Below are 21526 nucleotides of genomic sequence, written 5' to 3'. Positions count from 1 at the left end.
TAGTGGAGAACCATGCATTTGTTTTCTTTCCAGTTTCCCATACCTGAGATCTCCATGGACTGTCACAGCTCCCTTCTTGTCTCTTCATGCACCCAGAGAGAGGGAAGAAAGGAGTGTCAGGATACAGTGGTATGAGTCCAGTCTCTCCCTGACACTGAGCTGGGACAGCTCCAGGAACTTGGGATGATTTTCACATGATTTCTAGCAGTTGTTTTACTCGCTTTTTCTTCATTGGTTCCCAGTAACACATCATACTCGCATTCCTATTCCCCCTTCTACCCTTAAAATGGGGCTTTACCTCACTTGCAAGATTCCACTTTTTTAGTGACCAGTAGATTTTTTTCTAAGGTTAGATTTCAGCTAAAATAAAAAAAAAAAATATTTGGATCTTTTCTGGATGTTGAACACAGACACAGAAATTAGTGGAGGACTGCATATCTTGCAGAACTCTGATACTGTATTTAACATTAATTACATCTTTGTTCTACACTGTTACTTAGTCTTCCTCAGGCTCTTTTCTCCTTTCTATTGCACCAGTTTCCCTTATTTTTGCTTTTTTTGTTTTGTTCTATGTCTCTCTGGTAATTAGATTCTTTTCCTAATAATACAAATTTTGCTATGATTGTCCATATCGATATCCTTATTTAGTTTTACATGAATATAAAATACATTATATACATTTTTAAAATAAAAATCTCACCACTGTTTTTTGAATGAATACTATGTGTATATACAGATTATCCAGAATTTTGTGATTTATTACTTCTGTATGCAGACACCAAGCTCTTATGTCAGATAAACATAATATCCTTCATGAGTTCCTATGCTCCCTCTGTTCTTCCTTCATCCCTGTTTTTTGCTCCTTGCTTTATCTTTCGTTTTCCCTTCTAATGACTTCAAAAGAGAAGCTGCTGCTGTCAGCTGTGCTCCTTTTAATAGTAGTACAACTTCTGCTTCTGCTGCTGCTTTTTTGAAGCTATGTTGCCATCAAACAGCTGAGAAATGAACTGTCAGCAGAAAGTTATCTCGAGGCTGGTGCACTCACTAGGTGCAAGAACTACAGAATTATAAAAAAGGGTTAATGTTGCTGACAATTTCATATTCTGGTAATATACTGATGTTAGCAATAGCTCCATAATTAAGGTTGCAATAAGTTTCACACACATAAAAATGTCTTTGTCAAAAGCATTTTTAAAAATAATAAGAATATCACAGTCAACTGCTTGTTTCAGGTGTATTTTACTAGAAAATAATTACATGTTTTGATTTTTTTTTTTTTAATTAGTCCACTTTCAGATCATTCATTTTACAAACACACCTGATTTTACCAGGTGGTGATGAGGTTACATCTACTTGTCTGGCAGATAATTAGTAAACATTTAATTACAGTGAGAAATCTCAGACAAGATGCTTTTGATATACAAATGGATTTGAATCAGAAAGTATGCATAAGACAAATATTTAAGTCAGAATCTTAAGGGAAAATGTAAAAGGATTAAAACTTGTATCTATCTTTACCTAGTATACCAGCCAGTGAGGATCAAAAAAAGGAGATCTGTGCCTTCTTCACTTGTTCATCTTCATGCCTCTTAAAATAAAAAGTGAACACTTAAAAGTACTGATGCATTGTTGTAATACCTTTTAGCAGTTAATGTAAATACATATATAAATATATATAAGAAAAATAAAATATGTATATACAGGAAACAAACCTACTTATAGGCTAACCAATAGGCAGAATCTGAGAATCAATAACAGTGCTGGGCATACCACTTTACTAAATCACACCATAGTGTTGTTGAAAATCATTTTCCTATTTAATGCCTTTATTAGCAAGGATTTTATCAATGATTGGTAGAGAGTAACAAGTCCTAAGGACTAACCATTGTTTTCAGAAGCTGACCAAAAAATAGATTGTATGGTAAAAACATGGGGAAAGAGATAGGATCTAAGCGATTAATAGAATATTACTACATATGTCAGAGGCAAAGAAACTAATCCAAGAACTGGTTTGCACATAATTTTTAATAGATTATAAACCATCATCTGTTTAATACAAAGACAAATGTACTTACCTTCTTAATAATAATGTTTTCCCTAATTATTTTCAGTATGTATTTAAGAAACATACAAATGGTAACAGTCAATGGACTAAAAATGTCTGGACTTCTTGCAGTTACCTTATCTTTAAATTATTGGTGGAATGTGAGATTTCTCTTTAAATATGTCAGGAGAAAAAGTTTGAAAATCATCATGGCTTGAGCCCAGTGGGCAACTGAGCACCACACAGCCACTCACTTCCCACTTCCCCTCAGGGATGGGAGGGAGAAAATAGAGCAAAAGGCTCGAGAATCATTATAAAGTTAGGGAGGGATGATTCACCCATTACAGTCATGGACAAAAGACAGATTTATTAGGGGAAGAACGAGATCATTTTAATTCAAACACTACCAACAATGACACTTAACAGACAGAGTAGGACAGTGAGAAATACAACCACATCTTAAAAACACCTTTCCCCAGCCCTCCCTTCTTCCCAGGCTCAGCTTTGCTCCTCCTCCCACCCAGCAGCACAGGGGGCAGGGGATGGGGGTTGCTGTCAGTCACACTGCTCCTTCCTCCTCACTGGGAGGACGCCTTGCATTCTTCTCCTGCTCCAGCATGGTTTGCCTCTCACAGGAGACAGTCCTCCACAAATTTTCTCCAACGTGAGTCTTCTCGTGGGCCGCAGCGCTTCCTGTGCTGCTCCAGCATGGGTCCCTCCCACATGTTGCAATCATTCCAATGCTGAACTACAACAGTGGGGGCTTCTTCCCTCGGAGTCCTGGCCTTCTTCAGGTGCAGCTGCCTGCTCCAGCATGGAGTCCTCCACAGGCTGCAGGTGGGCATCTGCTCCACTGGTGACCTCCCTGGGTGTCAGGGGGACAACCTGCCCTCTCATCACTGGCTGCAAAGGGGTCTTTGCTCTGGCTTATCCCCACCCCTTCCTCCTCCTTTCTTCCACTGACCTTGGTGTTCACATAGATGTCCTCCTCACAATTCCTCCTCAAAACTCTCAACTCCTCCTCTCAGATTCCCCTTCTTAATTATGTTATCACAGAAACACAGCTATTATCACTAAGTGATGCAGAGGCTTGGAGCTGGGGGAGCTTCAAGAAGCCTGTCACAGGGGGCCACCATTGTAGCCCCCTCTCCCACAATCAGAAACACCCACCACACACACAGACCCAGCACAATTATTACATTTGTGCCAATAAAGATAAGCCATCATTTGAGAAATATTTCTTTGTTGAATACAGTATGCATTCTTACGATTTTTTATTCTATTTCTTATTGATTTTACTTGTTTGCATGATTTGATTTCATCAACATGTCAAAGTAAATTATGATATTTATGCATAAAGAAAACTAAAATGCAGGTGGTCAGAAAAAAACTGATACAGTTATAAAGTTTTACTTCATCATTTTCACTTTTAACAGAGTCAGCATAATACTGTTCACAATTCCTTCAAAGACAGATTGTTTAACTTCTACTACATATGGTAATCTATAACTTCTGACAATTGGATTTCAGATATCACAGCTTATGTTTATAGCATTCCTTAAGGACACAAGCTCCTTTTTCATAAGTTGTGCTCATAAATTATTTTCCTGTGCTCTCAGAAGCTCTGATCCTCAGATATATTCTGCTTACCCTCCTAAAATTAAAGATGGGCATTTCAGGCTATTCAGTCATAGTCTAGTTGACTGTTATTTCAGCTGGCATTCTCAAGCAGAGCATTTCACAGTATCCTTCCTCTGTGTTAAAATATGTTTTTGCCTAATAAAGCTTCACCCCATAGCTTAATGGGAATTTAAATCTATCTGTTCTAGATAAGCAACCATCTGAGCCCAATAACCACTTGTTTGTCATCATACTAATGTACAAAAATAGCCTTCCAGCTTGCAGTTTCCTGTGAAAGAATGACTGTTGAGATCTGGTTTCTTTGACCTGATCCCCTCATGTAATCTCTACTAAGGTCAAGATAAGTTACCCCTAATATCCAACAAGATTTTTCACTTAGATGGTTCCTGATCTATGTCTGTTCCTCAAATCTGTCTGCTTTGCTTAAGACTCAGGCTTTTCCTATGAAGGCAACTTCCCACCATATATGTTAGGTAGCGTATACTCTTTCACATTGCCAGAACGAAATTCTTCAGAGGGACACTCTATCTCCTCATGTCCACTGTAGAAAGATTTAAAGGACTGTCCTTTCCAAGGATCTCATACGACCTAGCAGGTAATATGAAGAATGCTATTAGTCACCTGTAAGTGTGACTTATAAGCATTCCCTAGACTGAAGTTCAAGCAGTAATACTCACTGAGGTTTCAAGGAGTAATGCTACCTTTGGGGGAGCTGTCCCAAATTTTTTTCTTTACTAGTAATAACGAGGACCTTCTTCCAAGTTTTCACTAGTGGGCAATGTGAATGGAAAGGCAGTCATTGGGAGAAGAGAAATAAGCTATTCATCCATAACTTCCCTTCTTCAAGACATATTGTCAGTATATACATTCACAACCCTCCCCCACTTCATTCTCTCTGAATTCAACGTAACTTACAGACTTACTTATTGATAGAAATTGGAAATGCCTGGAACAGAATATGCAGGGACGGAAGAAGAAAAGGAAACAAATGATGCAATATGTGCATATATCATAAGGTTAAAAAGCAGTGACTTTTTTAACAGTGACAGTGCAACACATTTTGAAAGACAATTATCAGATTATTGTAGAAGGAAATCATAAAAGCCAAAGGCATAAAATCCAGTCAAATTAAAGTAGCTTCAGAGTTAATTAGGTATTCAGAATATAAAATATGTCTAAGAATAAAAGACTTTCAGTAGGTCATCAGGATTTGTAACAGACTGAAGAAACACCGTGTTGACTAGAAAGCTGCTCTTGAGGATGGAGTTTACCTTGTGAACTGTTGCTGCTATGAACTATACAAAAGCAAATAATCAGGAAGTTGTAAGCATCTGTGGCTTCTCTCTATCTGCTAAAATATATTATCTTTTCCTTTCTGTTTTGTCTTTGAAATTAAAGTTGATCATTTTCTCTTTACAAATTAGTCTGTTTTCCAGCAAGAAGCTGTACTCCCACATTCTTTTTACCTTTCTGAAAAAAAATGTTAAGGGTTGTTCTAACTGTGGCCACCTCCAGCAGCTCCAGATCTGGGACTCCCTCCTGCCTAGCTGCTGGAACACAGCCCGGAGACTCAAAGGTCTTCATCTCAGGCTGATGGGCATGGTTGCTGCTTTCCCATTTGCAGGTTAAACCATGAGAAGTGTCTATCCCAGAGACACACAGACATGTGCACACATGTAGACACACAGAGAACAACACAGCTGTCTACACAGGCTGCCACAGGGAAGGCACTGCCTTCAACAGCACCTGCCTAGAGGACTCACATAAAACATGACTGTAGAAAGCCAATTCCTCTCCTTTCTGGCTGGTAGTGATAGCAGTTCACTAGTGAAGGCACACACATGACACTTGTTAGAGTCACAACCACACGCACATTCACAGATTCCTGATGTAGCAGCACAATCCCATGTGTCCATCGGATACCCATGCCCATATCCCATGTCTTCTTACCCACGCCATGGGTCTTCTGCTTGCTGGATCACAGACAGACACATGCACTCACGCACCCATCCCCCAGGCACTCCACACTCGGGGGTACCCCAAATACCAGCATGGATGCTCTACCTATCTGATACCCATGCCTGGACCTGGGGCCTCCTCCTTGCAGCTAATACATCTTGATGTTTGCTAGCAAATACACTCACCTACACCCAGAAGCTGGCATGAGGCACACAGGCTAGGACCTGTCATCCCACTTCAGCCTCTGGCACTGAGTCCCTTGCTCACTTCACTCACACCGGTCTCTCCCAGTGACTGGCAGCGGAGACCCTCACCCACACCAGTAGCTGGTACTGAGACCCTCACTGACTGCAGTTGCTGGCACCACAGGTCCGGGGGTGCCTACACTCTTGGTCTGACTCCAGTTGCTGGCCCCAGATCCACTCACACCTCTCTCATCAATTATTGGCACCTAGTCCTTGCAGCCCCCCCCCCCCACACCCACACACAAACACACCTATATCTGGTTTTTGGGACACACAACATTAGTACCCCAGTGGTTGGTGGCTGAGACTCCCATCTTCTCAAGTCCCTGGCACTGAGATTCCCACTAGTTCCATTAGCTGACACCACAGGCCAGGGTGTCTACACCTAAGGTCTGACTCCAGCAACTGGCACCAAAGCCACTCATGCTGGTCCCCCCAGAAGCTGGCACTTAGTCTTTGAAGCACTCTAAGATGTGTGATAGAGAGTGAGATTACACAGAGAGATAGTTAAGAAAGGATTTAATAAGATTGGACAGGCTGCAGTGATCAGGCACAGGGCTCACTCAGACAAACATGTTGACTGACCCCATTTTACATACGACTCTTCCCTTTTATACCCCTTCATGTCTGTTCCTCCTTTGCTCCCCCCCAGTTCCCTAATTATACACATTGACTCACTGGTTTGCACAGTCCCACTAACACAACCCTCCCTCAATATCCCAAACCTGCAGGTTTGCACTCTTCTCAGTTGCAAAGTCCAGGTTGTCACTCTCTAACGCGATTGACTGGTGGAGCCACACTCTGAGACAAAGGCAGCAGGTAGAGGCTCTACAAGAAATACATGACTCCCTCCCCTCCTCTCAGGCAGAAGGAGGGCATGTGGGGGACAGGGGGGAATGGAGTCAGGTCCTACCTCAGAAAGGCAAGTGAAAACCTTCTTGGCCCTCCTCACCTTCCCAGTTGTTATTATACAACAGGTATGAGGCTTTGGAACTAGATGGCCAGCTGAATGAAGATGGAAACGAGGACCCATCTGGTGAGTCATCTACTGCTTGTCCCTCAGCCCGACGACTTGTGACTTCTTCAATTAAGAAGAAAAGGAGGGTAATTGTAGTAGGTGACTCTGATCTGAGGGGTACGGAGGGGCCCATATGCTGACCAGAATCATACCATAGGGAGGTCTGCTGCCTCCCTGGGTCTCTGGTTAGGGATATTAAAAGGAAGGTCACTGCTCTGGTGCAGCCCTCTGATTACTACCCTTTGTTGGTTATCCAGGCAGGTAATGATGAGGTGGTAGAGAGAAGTCTAAAGTTACTAAAAAAGAACTTCAAGGCACTGGGGTGGCTAGTTGAAGACTTGGGAGCTCAGGTCGTGTTTTCATCAATCCCTCAAGTGGAAGGGAAAAACACTGAAAGAGGGTGGAAAACACATCTGATTAACACGTGGCTCAGAGATTAGTACCACCGTCGGAATTTTGGGTTCTTTGATCATGGAGAAGTTTATAAGGCACCTGATCTGATGCTGACAAATGAGACAGGCGGGATGAAGCTGTCCCAGAGGGGGGAAGATTCTGGGGCAGGAGTTGGCAGGGCTTATTGACAGGGCTTTAAACTATATATGAGGGGGGATGGGGAGATAACTGGGCCTGTTAGGAATAAGCTCAAGGGAAGCATGCCAAGGCTTGAAGGATGGTGGACTGGTAAGGGCTCTCCCTCTGCCATTTCATTTGAGAGAAGGGATAGATGTTTAGAAACCATGGAAGCACCTGAGAAGGGTCTGGCAGGAAATAGGGCCCACACTCACAAAAAGGTGTTGGATTCATTAGCTCATCTCAAGTGCATCTATACCAATACACGCAGTATGAGCAACAAACAGGGGGAGCTTGAAGCCATGATGCAGCATGAGAACTATGACATAGTAGCTATAACAGAAATGTGGTGGGATGCCTCATACGACTGGAGTGCTGCAATCAATGACTACAACCTCTTCGGGAGGGATAGACAGGGAAGGAGAGGTGGTGGAGTGGCCCTGTATGTTAAAGGATGCTATGAGAGCTCAGAAATCAAGTATAGTGATAACGGAGTGAGAGTGTTTGGATTAGGTTAAGGACCAATAGAGCACATCTTGCTGTGGGAGTCTGCTATAGACCTCCCAACCAAAGCAGTGAGGTGGATGAAGCTTTCTATAGACAGTTGGGAGAAATCTCACGGTCACTTGCTGTTGTTCTTGTGGGGGACTTTAACCTCCCGGGTATCTGCTGGGATCACAGCACAGCAGAGAGGGAACAATCCAGGAGGTTCCTGGAATGTGTGGAGGATAACTTCCTCACACAGCTGGTGAGTGAGCCGACCAGGGAAGGTGCCCTCCTGGACCTGCTTCTTGTGAACAGGGAAGAGCTGGTGGGGGAAGTAAAGGTTGGAGGCTGTCTAGGGTGCAGTGATCATGAGATGATTGAGTTTTCGATCCTTCGAGAAACAGAGAGGGGTTAGTAAAACTGCCACCTTAGACTTCCGAAGGGCAAACTTTGACCTGTTCAAAAGACTGATTAACAAAATACCCTGGGAGGCTGCCCTGAAGGATATGGGAGTCCAGGAAGGCTGCACATACTTCAAGAGAGGAGTCTTCAACACACAGGAGCAGGCTGTTCCTGTGTGCCGAAAAACAAGCAGGCGGGGAAGGAGACTGACCTGGCTAAACAGGGACCTTTGGCTGGATCTCAAGAACAAAAGGAAAATCTATTGCCTTTAGAAGAGGGGACAGGTCTCTCATGAAGACTATAAAGATGTAGTGAAGTTATGCAGGGAGAACATTAGGAGAGCCAAAGCGCAGGTAGAGCTCAACTTGGCTACAGCTGTTAAGGATAATAAAAAATGTTTCTATAAATACATTAACAACAAAAGAAGGATTAGGGAAAATCTCCCTCCTTTATTGGATGCAGAGGGAAACATGGTAACTAAAGATGAGGAAAAGACCGAGGTGCTCAACGCCTACCTTGCCTCAGTCTTTAGCAGTGGAACTGGCTGTTCCCTGGACACCCAGCCTCATGAGCTGGGAGATGGGGAGGGGAGGCAGAATGAGGTCAGCACAACTAAAGAGGAGTTGGTCAGAGACCTTCTACACCACTTGGATGCACACAAGTCTGTGGGACCGGATGGGTTACACCCAAGGGTGCTGAAAGACTTGGCAGATGTGCTCGCCAAGTCACTTTCCATGATTTACCTGAAGTCATGGCTAACTGGGAAGGTCCCATTGGACTGGAGGGTGTCAAATGTGACACCCATCTACAAGAAAGGCAGAAAGGAGGATCCAGGCAACTATAGACCTGTCAGTCTGACCTCAGTGCCAGGGAAAGTCATGGAGCAGGTCATCTCGAGTGCCATTAAAAGTCATATAATGGACAACCAGGGGATCAGGCCCAGTCAGCATGGGTTTATGAAAGGCAGGTCCTGCCTGACAAACCTCATCTCCTTCTATAACAAGATGACCCGACTATTGGACAAGGGAAAAGCTGTGGATATTGTCTACCCGGATTTTTGAAAAGCATTCGACACAGTTCCCCATAGAATTCTCATAGAAAAACTGGCTGCCCATGGCCTGGATGAGCGAACGGTCTGCTGGGTCAAGCACTGGCCAGATGGACGGTCCCAGAGAGTGGTGGTCAATGGAGCTAAATCCAGCTGGCGGCCAGTCACAAGTGGTGTTCCTCAGGGCTCGGTGTTGGGACCGTTTCTGTTCAACATCTTTATTGATGATCTTGATAAGGACATAGAGTGTATCATCAGTAAGTTCACAGATGACACCAAGTTAAGCGGGAGTGTCGATCTGCATGCAGATAGGGAAGCACTACAGAGAGACTTGGATAGATTGGATCGGTGGGCCACCATTAATGGGATGAGCTTCAACAAGGCCAAGTGCCAGGTCCTACACTTGGGCCACAACAACCCCATGCATCACTACAGGCTTGGGGAGGTGTGGCTGGAGAGCTGTCTGGAAGACAAGGGTCTGGGGGTTCTAATTGACAAGCAGCTGAACATGAGCCAGCAGTGTGCCCAGGTGGCCAAGAAAGCCAACGGCATCCTGGCTTGTATTAGAAATAGTGTGACCAGCAGAAGTAGGGAAGTGATAGTGCCCCTGTACTCTGCACTGGTGAGGCCACACCTGGAGTATTGTGTCCAGTTTTGGGCACCTCAATACGAGAGAAATATCGAGGTGCTGGAGCGAGTGCAGAGGAGGGCAACGAAGCTGGTGAAGGGCTGGAGAGCAAATCCTATGAGGAGGGATTGAAGGAGCTGGGACTGTTTAGTTTGAGGAGGAGAAGGCTGAGGGGACACCTCATCATTCTCTACAACTACCTGAAAGGACATTGTAGAGAGGTTGGTGCTGGTCTCTTCTCACAGGTAATTAGTGACAGAACAAGAGGGAATGGCTTTAAACTGCAACAGGGGAGGTTTAGACTGGACATTAGGAAAAAAATTTTCACAGAAAGAGTGGTCAGACAGTGGAATAGGCTGCCCAGGGAGGTGGTGGAGTCACAATCCCTGGATGTGTTTAAGGGTCGTTTGGATGAGATGTTGGGGGATATGGTGTAGGGGAGAACTTTGTAGAGTAGGGCTGATGTTTGGACTCGATGATCCCAAGGGTCTTTTCCAACCTGAATGATTCTGTGATTCTGTGATTCTTTGAAGTGATGCTTGAAGTTTCTTGATAGCCCATCCATTAGTGTGACTGACAAGATTGGTTTCTTGTCATTGTTTCTGTTACTGTTTGTCACATCTGTTTTGCTTATTGACTTTCCCTTTTCCTTATCATCCCATTTTGACAGAATCCTCAATCAGAGAATCTTACTGAAATAATCATTCCCACACTCTGCATGCTCATACAAGTTAGTGCAACAAACCAGGTTTGGTTCTTGTTACTATTTCCATTTGTTGGTAAGGTTTGTGCCTTTGCATGTTTTGGTTTCCCCCTTTTCCTTTTCATCCCATTTGACAAGATTGTTTATCATATAAACTTAAGGAAGCAAATGTTCTCTCCTACTACATACCCTCATAAAAAGTTTATTATTTGTATGGTATATGTGTTGTGTGGTTTTTCTCAACTCAGCTACAGACAATGGATAGGAGATATTCTCCAGACAAGTTGGATAATTAGATACAGATATGATTCTGGAACTCAGGGTTCCAGATTTCCAAACATTATGACTCTGGAAGTTAAGAAGAACATAGTAATCTTATGCTCAAATACTGCTGAACATGCAGTAAATTCAACTTCATGACCTCGCTATTGAGTCTTTTTTACTTCAGTTAAATATAATAAAATATAGTGAAAAAAAATAGATTAACATTTTAACAGTTTGTCTTGAAGGGGAATAAAAATTCCAAACAGGAACTATGTCTTACCTTCTATGAGAAGTAAATACAAAGGGCAAATTTATAAAAAAAACCCCGTCCAAAATAATTTGCACTTGTAGGTGTCAGTTCCTTTTTTGGTAGATGAACCATGTGCCGTCCATCATTTAAATAGAAATATTTTTGCTGTCATATTTACAGTATACTATTTAGTGGAAGTGCCAGAGATTGAAAGTTTTTTTTTAAGTATCTTTTTATTCTTATATGAACTGTGCAAGTAACACAGTATGTGTGATGTTTTGTACATAAGAATTATTGTTCTCATCAAGTCTGAAATGTATCACTAATTGGGAAAGGTAAATTGTTCGTAATCTTTACAGAGATTATAAAAAAAAGAGATTGTCTCTTATAACTTTTGTTTTCTATAATATGGTTGAAAAGCTGAATGAAAAAGTAAATTGTGATATTATAGTATTTTTGTGATTTGGTTGGGGTTTTTTTTAGCATCACTTTTGTCACCTTAATGATCCTGCTGGATATAGAGAAAAGTTCACCTTCCATTAATGTAAAGATTTCTGTAAGATTTATGCAACTACAGTAGTATAAAAATAAATCTCTTTTGGTTGTTTTCTTTGACCAGTTACAGATGTTGATACAGAGTTTAATTTTATTCTCACAGTCACTCAAGCAGAGCCCTGCATATGGATAAAAGACTCCTCAATGTCACATGGGCATTATGACTGGCAGTGACATTCCAGTAGTGTGGAATATTTTTGGAAGGTCCTACACTTCCAGAAGTGTGACTGTCTCCATTTTTGTTTTCAAAGCTAGTGAAAAGGATTTGGGAGAACGGTTTCTTCACTTGTATCTTGTGGAGGGAAGACCAACAGTTCGATTCAGCTGTGGAAACTCTCAGAACATTCTGACTGTATCTGTCAATCAGTCCGTTAGCAGGGGTATAGTCATCCCTATCACAATAAGGTAAGAACTTACCACTATGTTATACTATATAACTACATAACTATGTAATATATATTGAGCAATAAAGTGTGACTTCACTTTTTTTGGACAATAAAAAGACAAGTCATATTAGAAAGAAAAATTGTTTGCATATTTGGAAACCTTTTTCAAAAGGTAGTGTCCTTGATTGAAAATACATTTTAGTTCACAGGGATTAGTTCAGTTCTTTGGAGAACTTACAAATCATTCAAACTCCTGACACTTTTACAGATACAGGTGAAGTCAGTTTGAGAACTGAAACAATTTATACATAATGTTGGAAGTTACAAATGGGTAGCTCATAATTTATGCTTATTAATTTACATGTTGAATAATTTAGATTTGTTATCAGAATTCTAGTGCTAAATATTAGGACTAATTATAAAGGACTAAGTTAATGTTTAAGAGGAAAAATTAAAAATGGGCATGCTAACATCTCGCAATGCAGTAACCTGTCGTATCTACATATGCAACTGTATTGTCAGCAGTATACAATGGTGACTGACCAGTACTGTAATTTTTCATCTAGTACACACAATAGTTCACAGAATGGTTAATAATTTTGGAAAAGATATTGTTATCATGCCTTGGTAATCGATTAACTCTTTTCCACTCATGAAATTTCATATGTGCAACTTAGAAAAAAGGTAAGAATGAAATAATACAGGTGCTATGTTATATTTATATTAGTAACATGAAAATAATGGTAAAGTGCTTAATGTTTACTTTAAAAATATTTCAGAAATAATTCTAATGGCCATATAAAATTTCAAGTTAGTGTGATTAAGATGTTATTTTGCTTATTACATAGTTAAAGTATCAGAGTTAATTGCTGCACCTGAACTGTAAGCACTTGTGATGTGAGGGAACTTATTGCACAAGTTATTAAATGAAAGGTGGTTTTAGCTAGGACCATTTTTGCTGTTAAAGGATGGTATATGAAGGAGACTGTAAAAGTTGCAATAAAACATGCACATCAGTGTTCTCAAAATTACTTTCTTACTATCAAAAAAGGAAAATAAAATCATCACCTGATGATTGCATTTGCCTTCTGAGCTGTTTCTGTATGATGTAAATGTTGTAAAATTCTAAAATGCTGCTCATGCCAGGTTTGATGATCTCAATATATAGAGTAGATTGATATGGGGAGAAGACAATGGTTAGACTTTTCCTGGTTAGATTTTATGCTCACCCCATAAGCTTTGCCATATTCTTTTAGAAACAAACTTGTTAGAATATAAATGTAAAACCTCTTTTCAAAATATGGATGGATGAAAGGTTCTACCATTTAAGAAACTGTTTCCTTTCCATCTTATATTTCTTCTTAGCCACAGGCCTGTACATTACTCTTATGATCCATTTAAAACAGGTTTTTTTTTCTTTTATTTTATATTAGTATTAATGCCTGGTATTAATGAAGCAAAATCACATAGCATAAATTCAAATCTAATTACTTGTTAGCTGACAGTATTAATGTATTTTAGAATTTTTGTACAAATTGTGAATGATATAAAATGTATAAAGAAAATTCTATCCATTTCTCTCCCTATGAACCAGCAGGTAAAGAATTTTTTTCTCTTAGAAAATACTTGATAGAAGTATACAGCTCAATACTAACAAACAATTCTAAATTTGTTTTTTAATCTCAGAGACTACACTTGTGTGAGACACTGGTCAGCAAATTGTGCACACTGTATTGGCTATGTTAGCATTGTCTCTGCTTCACAAGATTAAGACATTAAAATGCCGTACAGATTTCAAAGCCTAATAATATCTTAGCAACAGATGCCGCTAAATAACATTGAAAAGATTGATTCTATTTCAAGAGTTCAAGTTCACACTGAAAAATAAATTTATTTCCCTCTTTTTTACCTTAAAACTAACACCTGTATATTTATGCCTTCATTCGCCATGTTGATACACTAAAAAGTAATGTCAGTTCAATTTACACATTACCTTTGTTTACTGGAATATATACAACTATCTTTAAAACAGTGGCATACAAAATAACTTGCAAGGTGTGATTGTAGACTGTGACTGGCTGGGATTTACATGCATCTGAGTTTATGGGCTTGGCCTTCAAAACAACTAGTAATTATTCTTGTGAGTCCTTCTAAAATGTAGAGAGAGCAGTATATCCTTCACCAAAGCAGCAATAAAATTGTAATCCTTCAGCAATCATCCTTAACCTCTGCCAAAGAAAAAAGCAAACTTTACAAGGCATTTGTGGTCTCCCAGGATCTTGTATCATAGGCTATAAAATATGAATCCATGGCAGAACTGTTGATTTGTGTTCTCTTTGTGGCTGTTGAAGATAGATAACTCTATCTGTATGTTTTATCTGCAAAATTAATGAGGGTTTTTTTGCAGGAAAAGAGACAAAGACTGGAATAAATAACTATTTTTGTTACTGTTTGAAAATGCTCCAACTGGGAGACAATATTTCTGTTAAATTTGACTTTGAATAAGTCTGTAAGATAATATTTGACAGATATTTGAGTTCTGGATGCAACTATAGCTCCAGTGGATAAACTGTGCAATTAATGCAACCAGTAACATCTATAGAAGCAAATTTTCATCTTCTCAAATTTTTCTTTCCAAATCCACTGTGTACAGGAAATTAAAATATCCCCATAGTTTACAGCTGTTCCTTTCTCTTAACTATATGATTAGTTTCCTTATACATGGCCATTTCTTTCAAACCTGATGAAGATTAAATGAGTTTTAAATGTTCAGTCATTGTCTTTACGGTCCTTGTGAAACAACAGTTTTATAGAAAAAACAATAAAACTCTGATTGCTTACTTTTTTGCCTTGCCTAAAGAAAGTAGAGAGCTGTTTCAATGCAGGCTTTTTTTCATTGTTTCCAGTTCTGTTTATTTTAGAATTATTTGATTGCTGGTTTTGAAAATGTACATTTGTTTGGGTTTCATTTTTTGTGATTTCATAATTGAGATTGTATTGATATTTTCAGTTAAAGCTTTGAGCCCATACTTGAGATGTAGTTTGGATTGCTTTTATGGTTTTGTTCTTTATTCAACGAACAACAATTCAAACACATTTCATTCCATATGTGGATTCTGAAATGAATTTGCCTGATGTGAAAATTGCTGTATGCTATTTGTGGTTAAAATGATGTGACTGTCACTGAGGCCAGATGATGTTTATTCAAGTGATTGAAGCAAAGTAACTTTAACAATCAAGAGATTTTGATAATCAAGTCACCAGGATTTTGATTTTTCTAGATAGTGGGGTGGATTTTAGCTTTTAGAGTAGGAATACTGATTTTTTTTTTAGACATCTTACACTTTTCTTCTCTAAATGATATTTTTTAAAATTATATTTACTTTAAAACATTAAATTGTCTGTTCTAGACAGTGATGGGGGACACCAGATTCTGTTTAGAAGATTCTAGGCAAGCATTAATTAAAATCTTGTCTGTATAGGATAGTGTCACTCTTTTGCATCTTATTTACCTGCAGAATTGTCAGAATTTTGCTCTGGAATTTAATGAACATCATGCCCATCCCCACAGACCTTTATCACTGTATTATGTACATTAATATTTCATGTATCTTCAAAGTGAACATATTGAATGTAGTTGTTTCCAATTTTCTGTCACACTTCAATTAGTAGTACGTATACGAGCATTTACTCCTGGCTGAGAAGGACACCTTTAGCTGTCTATAAAAGCATTTATTTGTTAAATAAATTATTCAGCTAATGTTGTTCAGCTAACTCTAGCCTAGACCATGCAGTGGTACAGAAGCTGCTGGAGTTATTATTTGGTCTTCATGCTTCAAAAGCAGATGGCACATTCTGAACTGTGAAAGTCCTCAACATGTTTTTTTACTTCCACATGGAAATTTTGGCAAGACATAATGCACTGACTGAAAACTACATAATTATATTATCAGTGTCCATCTTTTTACCTACACTTCCACTTCCTCCTTTTTCACAGAAGAGACAGTTCTGTGAATGGATCTTACAAAGGTTTTCATTACATGTGCCTTCTGAAAATGTGTTTTCAGAAAGAATATGTAAATCTCCATCCATACAATATGTTGGCTCATTTTGAGTCATTTGGTTTACATATTTCATTTCATCATTCCAGAGATATGTATGTTTTCATATTACTGCATACTTCTAAGTCATCATTTTATTAGTATTTACAGATGCTGGGTGCTCTGCATAGTGTGAAAGAATTACTAAAAATTACATTAAATCAGGAAAACAAATAATTGCTAATTTTCTCTTTTTCTATTGTTTCCAACATTACCAGTTACCTAGGAATATAGGAATTTTTTGTCTGACGAATTGGAAACATCTGAGCAGCAATTTGTAAATGTCAGTGGCTTTGTATCTGAACAGTTATATAGTATAGCCTATATTCATGATGTGTGGAAGACATTTTGTTGTCTTCAAATACTCCTAAGCTTCATAATTGCAATACTGAGTTCCAACATAATCAATTATGTGATGAATAAGAAATGGAAAGGTGTTTTGCTAGATAACCTGAACCAACTTGATGCAATATTTCCATCATCTTACCATACCTCCCCTTTCCAAAATTCATTGAAGATTAACAGTGAAAGCAGTTTGGGAGAAATTTAAGAATTTCTATTCTATAATATGAATTTATAAATTGATAAAGAAAACACATTTAGATATGGTTTAGAAATGTAATATCTTACATACTGTATATTTTGATTTTGAATTTTGTCAGCACATACATTAATCATACCCATGTAGATGTATTGCATAAAACTGGAAATGTTATAGAACATTCTGAAAGCAGTTTGAAACTCCTTGCCTCCGCCTTTTCAGATCAGTTGCTGAGGAGAGGGGCTTGAGTGCACCCTCAGTAAATTTGCAGATGACACCAAGTTGGGTGGGAGTGTTGATCTGCTCGAGGGTAGGGAGGCTCTGCAGAGAGATCTGGACAGGCTGGAGCGATGGGCTAAGGCCAACTGTAGGAGTTTCAATAAGGCCAAATATCGGGTTCTGCACTTCGGCCACAACAACCCCCAGCAGTGCTACAGGCTTGGGGAGGAGTGGCTGGAGAGCTGCCAGTCAGAGAGGGACCTGGGGGTGTTGATTGACAGCCAGCTGAACATGAGCCAACAGTGTGCCCAGGTGGCCAAGAAGGCCAATGGTATCCTGGCTTGTATCAGAAATAGCGTGGCCAGCAGGGACAGGGAAGTGATCTTACCCCTGTACTTGGCACTGGTGAGGCCACACCTCGATTACTGTGTTCAGTTTTGGGCCCCTCACTACAAAAAGGACATTGAATTACTCGAGCATGTCCAGAGAAGGGCAACGAAGCTGGTGAAGGGTCTGGAGCACATGTCGTATGAGGAGCAGCTGAGGGAACTGGGGTTGTTTAGTCTGGAGAAGAGGAGGCTGAGGGGAGACCTCATCGCCCTCTACAACTACCTGAAAGGAGGTTGCAGAGAGCTGGGGATGAGTCTCTTTAACCAAGTAATAAGCGATAGGACAAGAGGTAATGGCCTCAAGTTGCGCCAGGAAACATTTCTTTACAGAACGGGTTGTTAGGCATTGGAATGGGCTGCCCAGGGAGGTGGTGGAGTCCCCATCCCTGGAGGTGTTTAAGAGTAGGGTCGACTTAGCGCTGAGGGATATGGTGTAGTTGGGAACTGTTAATGTTGGGTTGATGGTTGGACTGGATGATCTTCAAGGTCTTTTCCAACCTAGACAATTCTGTGATTCTGTGATTAAGTATATATAATAAATTTTGAATTAAATTTAGAATTACTTTTAGAAGGACTGTATATACAACTATACACATTTATATTTACTGAATTCTTCTACAGAAATTGCAAATCATGATAACACAGCATAAGTCTTAGTGAGACAAAACCTAAAAATGTCTTTCAGAGATGATATTCCACTGAAATTATCTGCATTTGATGATGGTTTATCAGACCTTGTAAAAACAATAGTGGACTCAGTTCAGTTTTTAATATATATCTATTCCATAAAATCATCATCAAATTTGCCACTATAAGGTATCAAAGTTTGTGCAATGTATGCCTATATAATGTTTGTTGTCTGAAAACCTTAATCCCGGTTCCATCAATCCAGCTGCCACAATTTTACATAGGTAAATCACTACATCTGCTATTCAGTCTCAGAAATAGTCCCATAATACATTCATTATATCAAACTAATGCATATACATTCTTGTATATGCAATTAAAATTGATCATTTCATGGAATATTAAAATCAACCAGTTAAATTATTCTGTGTGGCCTACTATCTGAAATAAGTGAATGGATTCTCATAAAGAGTATGGAAAAGAGTATTTTTGGTTTTGTTTCAATTTCAAACTTTGTGTTTAAACAGAATATTCAGTGTGTTTAGAAACATATGTCACTTTCTGAAACAATTTTTTTGCTTTCATTCAGCAACAATATTCAATATTTCATCAGTGATCTGTCAAAGCCAACAAACCAACTTCTACGGCTATTCAAGCTCATTAGCTGCTGAAGAGCTGACTTGAATTCCTGTACCTGTACCCTTCATGCTTTGTCTTAGACTAGGTCTTCTTAAATTAACTGACCTTACAGGAATATCTCAGGAACACAGAAACACTGAATCACATGATTGTTTCGGTTGGAAGGGACCTCTTGAGATCATCCTGTCTAATGCTCCTGCTCAAGCAGGATCACATAGAGTATGTAGGACCATGTCCTGTCAGGTTTCAGTCCCTTATTCATCTTTGTGGCCTTTTGCTGAACTCCTTCCTGTAAGTCCATATCCTTCAGAACTGGATACAGCACTCTAGATGTGTTCTCACCAGTGCAGAAGAGAGGGAGAAAATTACCTCTTTTGACCTGAAGGATGATCTTGCTAGTGAAGACTGAGGTAAAGAAGACACTGAGTATCTTCAGCCTTTTCCAGGTCTTTTGTCAGCAGATTGCTTTCCCCATTCAGTGGTGAGCCTACATTTTTGTAAGTCTTTCTTTTGCTGCTGGTGTTCTTGTAGAATCCTTTCTTGTTGCCCTGCATGTCACTTGCATAGTCAATTACAGATCAGCCTTAGCCTTCCTAACTGTATCCCTGTAAGATCAGACAACTCTATACTCCTCCTGGATCATCTGCCCATGCTTCCATGACTTATGCACTTCATTTTTAGGTCTGAGTTCAATTAGAAGCTCCTTCTTCACCCATGCAGGCCTCTTGCTGCATTTGCTTGATTCCTACTTGTTGGGATGGACCTATCTTGAGCTTATAGGAGGTGATATCTGAATATCAACCAGATCTCCTGGACTAGTCTTCTCTCCAGGGCCATATCTCATGGGTTTCTTCCAAACAGATCCCTGAAAAGACCAGAGTTTGGCTGTTGATGTCCAGGGTTGTGCTCCTGCTTTTTACTTTGCTCCGTCCTCTTAGGATCCTAGATTCTACCATCTCAGGGTAACTGCATTAAAGAAGGTTTAATCATTTGTGCTGCTAGGTGTGAATTTTTTTCAGAGTCTTTCAGATACATTCATATTAATATAAATTTTTTAAATGTGAACCGTAGCAACAGCTCAGTAATACTGAGTAGCATAGTACAGCACTGTCAGCTGCCTTTCCTGAAGTGGCAGGCATACAGATGTCTTCTCACAGTTGTGGAGATCAGCACCCTCTACCATACTGAACTGGACTCTGAGTCACAGATGGAATACTATGACCTACCTGAAACCACAGTGCAACATAAGAAAGCAAAATATATTTACTGTATTTCAAAGGTAAAGTTATTGAAAAAATATGAAGCTGTTGATTAGCTATGTTATTTAAGAAAAATTCTTATGAGTCGTATTCATTCCATCTAACCTTACCTGCTTTCAAGTTAGGTATCTCGTCTAAAGGAGTTTGACTGTATAACTATGTGGATTTATGGGAAAAATTAAAAATTGGTACAGTACTCAGACTGCTATTGCTCACTAGGCCTTTTTGCCATTCAGCTAAAAGTTGGCAGCTTATTTTTAGGTTACCTACCTCCATTGAAATATAGAGGTCAGTGTTAAATGATGAACATTCTGAAAAGATAAATATTGTTTTGCAAAACAAAATTTATTTCATTCTCACAATCTTTTTCCCCACTGATAAACCCCCTTCTTTCTGTTGCAATTACTGCAACTTCAAACCTACTTGAAAACTCAAGGTTCTGATGTTGTGAGCCTTAATGATAAATGGAATACATTTTATAAATTTCTCTAGTACCATGAAAAATAATAGTGCAAACAACGACAAAGTTATTGGAATTGTAAACAAATTTCTCTTTCTTAAGTCCTGTTAGTATGGTGCACCTTCCAATCTCCTGTTGAATGTGAAATTTGAAAAATTAGTTTTTGTTGGTAATTTTGTGTAATCAAATTTTATGTCAAATCTGTTGTTCTGTTAAATCAAACTCTGTCTGGGGACAAATGCTGACTTTTAACCCAAAAAGATGCTCTGAACTTGAGCTGGAAATTGACATAGTAAATTATTGTCGGCCCTTCAGTGTACTGACAAAAAGAGCATAATTTAACCTCTATTCCTCAAGGTATCATCCACCAGAATTTAAGGTTTTATTTGATAGAGTAAGATATGCTACAGATCACTCTATTCCCTACAAGAAACAAGGATAGCTGTTATTTTTACCTATATTATCTGTTTTAAGAATCATAGAATCTATGCTTCTATATTATTATTATCTGTTTTAGGAATGTAACATACTTCATTTGTATTACCAATGATGCTAGAGGATATAATTATAAGCATGTTCAACTTAACATAATAAAGTAAAACCAGGTGCAATAAAAACTTTTGTAGGATGAAGTAACTCATCCTAAAAGTAAAGAAGACTGGTAAAACTTGTCTCATTTAGAAACTTTTAGTGTAACAACATATCATTTGAAAATCAGCACAAGAAATAAATTCTACAAAGCTGTGGTTTTGTTTGCACAAGTATGGTATCCTAGAAATAGATTTATTTCTAGTGTACATATATACACATTACATGTGAAGAAAGACTGCTGTCAGCTTCAAGCCTGTGACAGCTGGTGACCTTTGACTTTAATAAAGTTATTCCACTTCCTAAACAACATTGATATTGAAAATAGAGATATATTTCTGTTTCTCATTTTGCAATGTTATTTTGTTTGCCTGCAAGCATAACTCTCATAACTATGTAAAATAATTAAGCATTCATGACAAAGACGTGAAGATTTAACTTTTCACTACTATGTAAGACATACAAAGAAATGTTTTATAATGGTGAGCAAAAAAAAGAAACACCT

The 21526-nt window shown here is 39.2% G+C and overlaps 1 protein-coding gene across 1 annotated transcript in view; it reads left to right on the top strand.

Moving 5' to 3' along the window:
• The window catches only part of EYS (eyes shut homolog), a 1118553-nt gene that overhangs the window by 932557 nt on the left and 164470 nt on the right, over positions 1-21526 (top strand). The window contains exon 39 of the mRNA XM_074861787.1: positions 12065-12218. Coding sequence (XP_074717888.1) covers positions 12065-12218 — 154 coding nt within the window. The remainder of the gene's footprint in view (positions 1-12064; positions 12219-21526) is intronic.

Source organism: Strix uralensis, chromosome 3 (assembly GCF_047716275.1).
Source record: "Strix uralensis isolate ZFMK-TIS-50842 chromosome 3, bStrUra1, whole genome shotgun sequence".
Lineage (NCBI taxonomy): Eukaryota > Metazoa > Chordata > Aves > Strigiformes > Strigidae > Strix > Strix uralensis.
This window is presented reverse-complemented; position numbering and strand designations above follow the sequence as displayed.